General features: G+C 41.7%; 1 protein-coding gene across 1 annotated transcript in view; it reads right to left on the bottom strand.

Annotated features, from left to right (window-relative positions):
* LOC139639380 (homeobox protein EMX1-like) overlaps positions 1-6,129 on the bottom strand; it is an 8,154-nt gene extending 2,025 nt beyond the window's left edge. The window contains exons 1-2 of the mRNA XM_071513463.1: positions 6,117-6,129; positions 2,928-3,112 (exon numbers count right to left, since the gene is read on the bottom strand). Of these exons, the coding sequence (XP_071369564.1) occupies positions 2,928-3,112; positions 6,117-6,129 (198 nt within the window). The remainder of the gene's footprint in view (positions 1-2,927; positions 3,113-6,116) is intronic.
* Positions 6,130-10,381: the final 4,252 nt, after the last annotated feature.

Here is a 10,381-nt window from a genome sequence, read left to right as displayed (position 1 = left end):
CGATAGCTGCTCTGACAACATGTTTCTGGCATGAAAGTAAACTACTGAATATTCTTGATATTATTAGCTACCTTGAGCACAATTCTCAACCTTTTTCATATCAAGAACCCCTAATTTAGTCCACATTAGAGCCACAGACCCCCCCATTTGATGAGATTTTGTCTCTCGGACCCAAATCTGAGAATATTTTTATTGTTTGATATGATTTTGTCCAGAATTCCATGACTATCTGTATTGTAGGTAGAGCGATAACAGAGAAACTATGATCAAAACAAGTTTAACAATTCACCAATTTGCTGGGGACCCCCTGGAACCCCCTCAAGGACCCCTGGTGGTCCCCGGACCCTACGTTGAGAAACACTGCTTTAGAGGATAGTGTAGAGAAAAGCACACGCTCTTGCCTCAAAGCTTACCAAGGAGTGAGCCAGGTGTTTAGGAGCGGTAAAGAAGTCAAATGAATGAACATAAGGAGGCATTTAAAGATTTAAAGAGCGCAAACCTCCACCAACACTCAACAATTCTCCAAGTTGCTCTTACACCCAAACACATCATTCCTATCACTTCAGTTTGAAGTCAAATTGAAGAAAAATGTCTTGACCGTGCAAACATCCTCTGAGGATTTGGAATCGAGTCTCTATCTCCGTTAGTTTTACAGTTACAGCTAAAAAAAAAAAAAATCCCACCAAAATCTAATCAATAGTTCCTTGTCCCAAAGCCGATCTGTCCACCAGATTTCATGGAAATCCATTCATAAGTTTTTGTGAAATCCTGCTGACAGACAGACAGACAAACTAACTAACAAGGGGTGAGAACTTAACCTCCTTTGCAGGTAAAAAAAAAAAAAAAAGGCTCGCACACTGACATACATGCTAAAAACAGACGCAAAAACTTATTGACATGATGGTAAAAAAATAAAAGTGACAACAGTGAATGTTTTTGTCCATGTGCGGTGCTTTTTTCCCCTCGTTCATTTGTCTGAACATTTTAGAGGATGCAATCATCTGTGTGTGTGTATTTTTTTTTTAAGACCAAGCAGTGAACATGAGGTAACAGTTAATTATGAAAATAGAAATGAAGAGTTTTGGAACAAAGCCCTGAAATCCCTTCGTCCCCCTTATCCAAACTGCGATGATTGCAAAAGCTCTAAATTACGGCTGATTAATAACTGCTGATTGCTGTGACTGAACTGATTGATGGATCTCTCTCTGTCTCTCTCTTTGGCCACGGTTGTGAAATGAAATCGTAAATAATCTCAGAGGAGTCACGTCATCGCCCCTGCCGTCGGGGCCCGTATCGCCGTGGCTACCAGATGACAAACAGTGTCAATCATCCTTGGGAAACCGGGTTTGGCTGGAGCCGCGGTGCCGGCGGAGGGGGCGTCTGCCGCTGACTAACCGTCGACTCACTCCCCGTCCCCCCCCCCCCGTCCCTCGCTATTCCAGCAACCTGGACCGCCGCCACGCCTTAAATATAGACTGACGCGAGCGCTTGGCGGAGCTAAGAAGCCCCGTCTTTACCTTAATGTAAACTATTCAGAGGAAGAGCGGGGAGGTGAGGAGGAGTTTGTCTAACAGCCACAAGAAGCAGAGTTTTCCTGCTTTCATCCTCCTTTCATATGAATAAAAAACACAGATTGGTGCCTTAATGTAGCAAGAGTGTGAGTGTGAGAGTGCGTATATTTTTAGCATGAACCCCTAACACTAACCAGTGGTGGAAGAAGTACTGAGATCTTTTACTTCAGTAAAAGTAGCAATACAACAATGTAAAGATACTCCATTACAAGTAAAAGTCCTGCATTCAAAATCTTACTTAAGTAAAAGTACATAAGTATTGGCAGCAAAATGTACTTAGAGTATCAAAGTAAACGTACTCATTATGCAAACTGTCCCCATTTAGAGAGTTATATTTTTCATAAATTATTGGAATATTAATACTGATTTATTGACATACATGTACATGTAAGCAGCATTTTAAAGTTGTCAACGTGAAGCTAATCTTAACAATTTAGCTATACTTTTGGGTAGTCTAATCTATAACAATGCTATTTTATAGTTATTTTATAAAGATGATCAAATGTTTTAAATATAAAATATTGATCTGAAAAGTAACTGGTAACTATAGTTGTGAAATAAATGTAATGGAGTAAAAAGTACAATATTTCCCTCTAAAATGTAGTGGAGTATAAGTACAAAGTAGCATAAAATGGAAATACAGTACAGTACAAGTACAGTATTTGAGTAAATGTACTTAGTTACTTTCCACCACTGACACTAACTGCCAGGGTTTCGGGTTCAACTCCCACTCGGTCCCCCCATACTAAATATAACTCCCTCATAGTAATAAAGAATGAAAAAAAGAAATGAATAATAACTTTCTGCCGATGTTGCTGGACTTCACCTGTTCACCAACACTGGCCAAAAAAAGGACAAAATTTCTTGGACTTTTATATCAAAATGTAAAGTAAACAGCACCTTTCTGTTGGTGTGACTCATCCTGCAGTCGGGGGCGGAGACAAACATTTCATCCAATTAAATTTTGATAACCGTTGGAATTATTGTTGTTTTTTTCTAGCGTGCAGCTCAGTTCAGTTCAGCTGCAGCATGGAGGAAGGAGTGTTTTTGTTTCTGGCTGCTTCACCTGAAACTCTTTTCCCAGACGGGCGACGGAGGCGGAGAATATTCCTCCACAACAGAGAGCAGACTGCTGTCCGCCCACTTCCTCCATATCTCATTAATATTCAAATAAGCCCCTCCCACTGCCGCTTCCCGCCCTAACTTTCTGTTTCATTCGGAAATACGTCAATACGCGGAAGCAAATCACGCTCTCCGTGCCGCTTGGTGGGTTTTTAAGGTGCTTTGGATAAAAGCTTCCAATCCCCCTGCCCACTAACCCCAACGTCTCTTTTTCCCATCATGCATCCTGCCTACCTGTGTTTCGGTCAGGCAGAGTCCGCTCGCCAGCTGTTTCCTCTCGGCTCCGACGACGTAGTGGTTTTTCTCGAAGGCTCGTTCCAGCCGGAGCAGCTGGGAGGGAGAGAACGCCGTCCGGATCCGCTTCGGCTTCCTGGAGAACGGACCGTGGAGGAGGAGATTCTCCGGACTGCTGTCTTCTCCTGGGGGAGGAGGGGGGAGGGGAGTTATTAATAAACTATAATAAACTACTGTATATATTTAATGAGCGGAAATGATGAAGCAGGGATGCAAAACGTGTTATTTGCTACATTGTTTTTACTTCCTGAAACGAGTATCCCACTACTATAATTGGAGAGCAGTTTGTGTGTTTGTCCCCAGAGGAGAGGAGACAAGGGGAGGAGAGGAGGAGAGGAGAGGAGAGGAGAGGAGAGCAGAAGAGGAGAGGAGAGGAGAGGAGACAAGGAGGAGGAGAGGAGACAAGGAGAGGAGAGGATTAGGAGAGGAGACAAGGAGGAGGAGAGGAGAACAGGAGATGAGACAAGGAGAGGAGAGCAGGAGAGGAGAGAGGAGACAAGGAGAGGAGGAGGAGAGGAGACAAGGAGAGGAGAGGAGAGCAGGAGATGAGACAAGGAGAGGAGAGGAGAGAGGAGACAAGGAGAGGAGAGGAGACGAGGAGAGAGGAGAGGAGACAAGGAGAGGAGGAGAATAGGAGAGGAGAGGAGACAAGGAGAGGAGAGAGGAGACGAGATGAGGAGGTTATAAATTCTAGTACAATGAATAAGACAAATCGGTCTATGAGTTTTTAGCGTGTGGTAAACCTAATCTCCTATGGATTATTAATAAACTATATTCAAATCTGATATAATTTGAATATAGTTGAACGTTGAATTTAACTGATAAAAACGTGAGAGAGAAAAGGAGGATGAAAGAGAGAAAGCAGGAGTGAAGAGAGAGAGATAAAACCTCTTTGCCTTACAAGCCCCAAAGTGCCCTGTTTGAATGACATTTCTTATATATTTAATATAAATAAATGCAAAGGGGCCTTTTTGTTGATTTCAGCCCCTGACCCTCTAAATATCCGTGCCCGGCCCTGGGCAGAGGCACTGAGAGAGAGAGAGGAGGGCAGAGGGTTAAAGTTGACTGACAGGTGTAACTGTAATGTACTGAACTGTAGAGAAACTCTTAACACACACACACACACACACACACACTGAGTTATTCACTGTTTTGATGTCTTTAAAACCTTTTCTTTAACCTTAGACCTTTAATCTTAGACAAAAAGCAAATAAGGTACCATCATTGCCGCATTTTAAGTAAATACAAGATTTTAAGTTTTGCAAACTTTATTGATTTTCATTATGTAAATCTTGTGTTTAAATGTTTAAATGGACTTGCTCCTCAGCCTTTCTGTAAATACATCAGGAGACTACAGAGCTGCAGCAGATCCACCAGAGCAGCTTCAAGTGGCAACTGTAAAGTTTCATTCTGCAAAACATCTTTTTGCTCAGACAGATTTTTCTGTGAAAGTCCTGGAACTCACTACCTGATCACTTGAAATCTGCTGCAAACTTCACCACTTTAGAGAGAGTCACCAAATCCTGGTTCATTCAGCAACAAACTTGTACTCATGTCTAGTTTTCTGCAGTTATGTTACTACTAAATGTGTGTTTTATCATATCTTGTTGTACTCAGTTTACCTTTTTTTTCCTCTTTTTTTTTTACCTTGTGCTCTATTGTATCTTGCTGTACTCGGTTTACCTTCTTCTTACCTCACTGTTTTAATCTCTTATTCTCACAAAAGCCCTTCTAGGGACGGGTGTTGCAAATTAGCATCCGCTGTAAACACTATAAGCCTGTTTACACTTGGTTTTAAAATGCGTCTTGGGCGATCGGATCACAGGTGGACAAACGACCACCAAGACGCATTGTGAACCGATCACTCAAACCACTTGCCGAGGTGGTCTGGGACGCATTTGACCACATATCTTTTGTAGTGTAAACGCTAATACGTCCTGATGCGTCCCCGACAAGGACGGAACAGGAAAATACATCATCAATGCAGGACGTGGTGGTTGTTATGGTGACAGCACGCCAACACTCAAAAAAATGGAGAGGAGCACTGATGTACGTTGGTGGAGTGCAAGTGAAACCAGATGCCTAATCTCCATTTGGGCAGAAGATTCAGTCCAAAGAAAACTAGACGACTCCTATCGTAACCGGGCCGTTCACGAGGGTATTGCTAGGAAGATGGAAGAAAATGGCTCCAACCGTAGCTGGCAGCACTATGCCAGCGTAAAATCAAACATTTGAAGCTAGCACACCGTAAAGACAAAGACAATACTGACAGACAATGAAAGACAACTGGAAGACAATGCTGATACTTGCATCGTATAGCTGTTCTCAGTTTGTCTATGTATATTGTATCTGTCCCTATCAAATAAAACATAAATAAATAAATAAATAATAACCATGGAAACCTGTTAATGGGGTTTGTTTGTTGCACACACACACACACACACACACACACACACACACACACACACACACACACACATTGATAGTACTTGAAAAATGTTGATCTCTTACTTGATGCTCCAGAAACGCGTTACCTACCTCATGACAATAAACCACACTGAACTGAACTGAACTGAACTGAACTGAACTGAACTGATCTAAACATAATTGAACTTAATTGAACTGATTTATTATCCTGTCAGCACACTGGTTTATGGAAGAAAGATATCTGTGCCTCTGCTGACAGTGTGCAGACAGCAGAGAGGAACCTGGACTGGTGGTTTTGACTTCAAAAAAAAAACCCAGCAGAATTCTCCTTTAAACAAGTTTTTTCTTTCACTTTTTGAACTTTCACAGCTTTTGCGGCGTTTCCCTCCTTCCTCCTGCTAAACTCTGACTTTCCTTTACGTGTGGCGGCAACGCGGCGTGAACAAAGGAACGCTGTAAACCCCGGACAGTAAAAACATTATTAAAATATTTAAGATATTAAACTTTTAAGATAATAAAATTTTATAGAGTATGAGTATGAGCGGCTGCGGTTTCATAACGCTGCCACGCCTCAAACCAGCACAGCGAGCCGCAGGAATGCTGCTTCTGTTTCTGCGGGGGGGGGGGGGTGATGATGATGATGATGATGATGATGATGATGATGGTGATGACGGTGATGATGTGCGGCGTGCGTCATCTCACGTTCGCATGTCATCGCCGTCTTAGGAATCGGGAGTTTGTTGCGTAACGTGACGACTCGGACCCGGAGACAGACGAGCTTTACTAGTAAGGTGTAATTACACACACACACACACACACACACACACACACACACACACACACACACACACACACACACACACACACACTAAGAGTGACAAAGGTATGCATGCCTACACACACACATACCGTGATGCTGACTAATAAATGCATACACAGACACACACACACATATTTAGAGGGACAAAAGCACACACACACACACACACACGTCAAAAACACACATGCACTGCACACACTCACTCACTCGCACAAACACACACACACACACACACACACACACACACACACACACAGATAAAGACCAACATGCTGTCAGTGTTTCCTCCACAGACAGAAATACATTTGAATGAATGCAAAGACTGAAGGCAAACATTACACAAACAGAGTGTGTGTGTGTGTGTGTGTGTGTGTGTGTGTGTGTGTGTGTGTGTGTGTGCCTGCTCTCTGTACAAGTGTTATTACAGTGTTTCCTCTGGGATGTTTGGTTAATCTGATCAAATACCTCTGTTGTTTTTCTGAAGCAGATATTTGCGATCAGATCTGGTGGCAAACCGCAAAACAAATTAAATCTGAATCAGATTTCATTTGTATCTGTTATTAATGTCTTAAAAACACTCTGCTCTGATTTAAAAAAACTCTCTGATGATGTTAATTAGGTTTAAAATCTAGATCATAGAGTGGCTTATAAACCTGATTATTTTGGTAAATATTGTGATCATGATTATTTGTCTGATTCAGGAAACACATTTATTTTATTGCCCTGTTTGAACTTTTTCAATGCAGCAGCTGGAAAGTCTTGTTTTCACTCTTACTGACTTCCTCTTGTGTCCTTATTTACTAAATTCAGATAATAAATAATTCCTGCTTCATGCCCATCTGGTTTCAAACCAAAGAGTCTCCAGATGAGACCAGGATCCGCTTTTAGGAACTTAATCGTTTTCAGGATTTTGCTCTCTAACGTCGGGCCGATCCGTTTCTTTTCCACAGATTCTCTCTGTAAAGTTTCTCCGCTGCTTCATCTGAACGTTGGTTTTGGTCACATGATGCAGGTTCAGCACTCAGAGGCTGTGATTGGCCAGGAGTACTTGATAAGCACTTGATAAACCACACCTGGAAATATGAAAAACACTTCAATATCGCTGAATTACATGATTGCGGAAACATAAAACTGCGATATATGATTATCTACGATTAATTGTTGAGCCGTATTCTCCATATTTTCCACCTTTCTCCTCGACTCTTCACCTTCTTACTGCTGGTTGAATGTAATATTAATGATCTAGGAAGTGAAGTTTCTTCTTCTGTTTAGATTAACAAATCACCTGCGCTCTGAACTGGACTGTAGACCAAACCAGAAGACCGACCAACACAGATGATCTGGTCTAAACTCAGAAAACAGTTTGTTATTCCTTCTTTCCATTCTCAGCCTTCATCATGAGCACCAAGCAGGATTTTGGCACCAGATTCACACCATCGAGGCCAAACTGATCCATCAGAAAACACACAGAATTATTGATGATAGATTTGTGTGTATTGGTATAAATTCAATAAGAAACTGAGCTGGAAAACCTCCAGTCATCCCAACGCTCCACCAGGCTTTCTCTGGTTTCTCTTTGTTTCGGTCAGACCGTTGTCTCTGTGTTCACGGCTAGTTTCTACAAAACAAACGTAGGAACGCCTCTGATTGGCTGAACGGACGGTGACAAATCTGTCCATCCAGAAAAACTTTCCGTCTGTCCGAATTAAAACCTGAACTTCAACAGTTTCACTTTGTCTGTTTCTCTATAAGAGCGTCAGTTCAATTCCTGCAGTGAATCACTTCTGAGAGATTTGGCCTGATATTCAGACTGAATGGCCATTTTGTTTTCAACTCCATTATTAATTTTTCCCCTGAATCTAGCGAGAGAGATTCAGAGCTGGTGCCGGGAAAAAATAATTTAAAGTTAAATTGCAAAATGTTCTTAGCAGCTGTCTCTCTGCTCCAACAGCAGTAGCTCTGTGTACAGTATCACATCGCACATGAAACATCGTAAGTTGAAAACATGCAAAATCCATTTGCTTGGCAGAGATATCGTTATGGAATTAGGCAAATCCCATCTCATACACATCTGTGATTTCTTTCAGAGCGACACAATAGTGAAATGACCGTTGAGTTTCCGTCTTTGTCCGCATGACTTTCCTCAAAGCCACACACAACATCTGGGCTGCTGCTTCATTTATTGAAATCGCACGTAAACTAGCAAAACATTTTACATAAGCAAATACATCTAGGAATTATTGTCAACCGCTGCTGGGAAGAGCTCCATCCCGCCTGAAAGGAAACGCGACCGCGAACACGCGTACGCAAAGTGGGTCGGCGCCCGGCGGTTGGAAGGCGGCTAGCTCGTGGGTTCGAGGAAGCGTCAGACAATGACGGCGTGTAAAAGCCTGACGCTCGCTCCTCGGCTTTATACGGCATTAGCTAATATCCAGCAATATTCATATGCAAAATATGACTTTAGAGCCGTGACTGATGGAGATTACCGGGCGACTCAGAGACGCTCGGTGCAGGCAGATGGTCGACCAGAGAGTCCGACTTGCAAATGCAACGGTTGACTTCTGTTGCATGTCAAATCATCCAGTATCTGCTGGATGGGGATTGGTTGGGGAAACTGCATTCTTTTTTTTTTGGAGATCTAACTCTTCTTAGATATGAAATCAAACATTATATTACTATTAATTTATAATATTTACTTGTAATTTCAACCAATAGCAATAAAAACTCCTCTGTGTCTCTGTAAACCATCCTCCCCCCCTTTCCCTGGCTAGTTGGTTCTGTCCAAGCAGCAACAAAGATGCTTTAATAAAAGATTGCCACTCTGTGTGGGAAACTGACCCTTCTAATCCACAATGAGTCGCCTTCTCAGTCTTTGTTATCTCAACTACGAAGATCTTTGCAGCGTGTCGAGTCACAGCTCTGCCTATATGTTTCAATTTCACAGTACGATTGTCTTGACCAAAATTATCTCGATATACAATATTATCTTGATAATTATTAATAAGATAAAAACCTTAAAAACAGTATTGTAATATGCTTCAATTACTTAAAAACAAATTTATCACTACTCACTGAGAGAGAGAGAGAGAGAGAGAGAGAGAGAGAGAGAGAGAGGTCTCATGGTTGACAGTAGAAGAGGTGTAGTTTAGTTTAGTTTGAGTTTATTTATATCGGGGACCATGTACAAAACACATTAATCTCAAATAAAGAGAGCAGATGCTTTGTACCAGATTTAGCTGCTAGCTAATTTCCATCTGTAGTCCCTGGGCAGGTGAACAGAAACAATAAAAAACCTATCATCTCCACTGGACCAACAACCTATTGACACACACACACACACACACACGCACACAAATTTCATAGGAGTAAATACAAAGCACAATACAAATATCAAAGTATTACATGCATATATCCAAAGATATAAAAACAGGTCATCAAAATGTCAAATTAATGCTGACAAGACTGGTTACTTAAAATCCATTTTTTTAACTTCACGGGAGAAAATATGGAAGACTGTGAATGTAATGAAAAATGCAAATATAAGAGAGAAAGCTCATGTTTTGTTTTGGCAGAGCTCAGCTCACTCTCTGGCTCTGAACTGTAAAAAGTTGCTCAGGCTTCCCCACTGACATGCTGCTAAACCTGCTTGCTGCTTTGCGGCCGGCAGGCTGTGAAAAGCCTGTTGGATCTTCATCAGTCTGCTGTTAAAGCCGACAGTAAAACACATTACAGCTAATTACACTTGATAACATCCAGGTCAGTTTGTTCTTTCGTTAAACTGTCTGTAAGAAGACGCTGCTGCATTCCAGGCTGAGATCAACTTTTTACACCACAGGGAGGATGGCAGTGTGAAAACCAGCAATAAGTTGTTTTGTTTACGAACGTTAACAGCTTTTACTGTTTATTCAAAGATTAGATTTTACTCCAGTGTTCTTGCCTGGATAAATTAAGGATAAAGAAATGACTCAAGAAGGATAGATCCAGAACCCGCAAGGAGATTAACCGATTAATTTCCTTCGTTTAGAGCTGTCAGCTGTGAAGATCAGTGTCACACCGCCTGTAAAAACTCGATGATGTTGTGCGATGGGAAGCCTGGCAGCAGCAGTGTGTGTGTGTGTGTGTGTGTGTGTGTGTGTGTGTGTGTGTA

The sequence above is a fragment of the Centroberyx affinis genome, unplaced genomic scaffold, assembly GCF_046629955.1.
Source record: "Centroberyx affinis isolate AG114_WGS23_722 - 3 ecotype Tasmania unplaced genomic scaffold, CSIRO-AGI_Caff_v1 ptg007195l_1, whole genome shotgun sequence".
Lineage (NCBI taxonomy): Eukaryota > Metazoa > Chordata > Actinopteri > Beryciformes > Berycidae > Centroberyx > Centroberyx affinis.
This window is presented reverse-complemented; position numbering and strand designations above follow the sequence as displayed.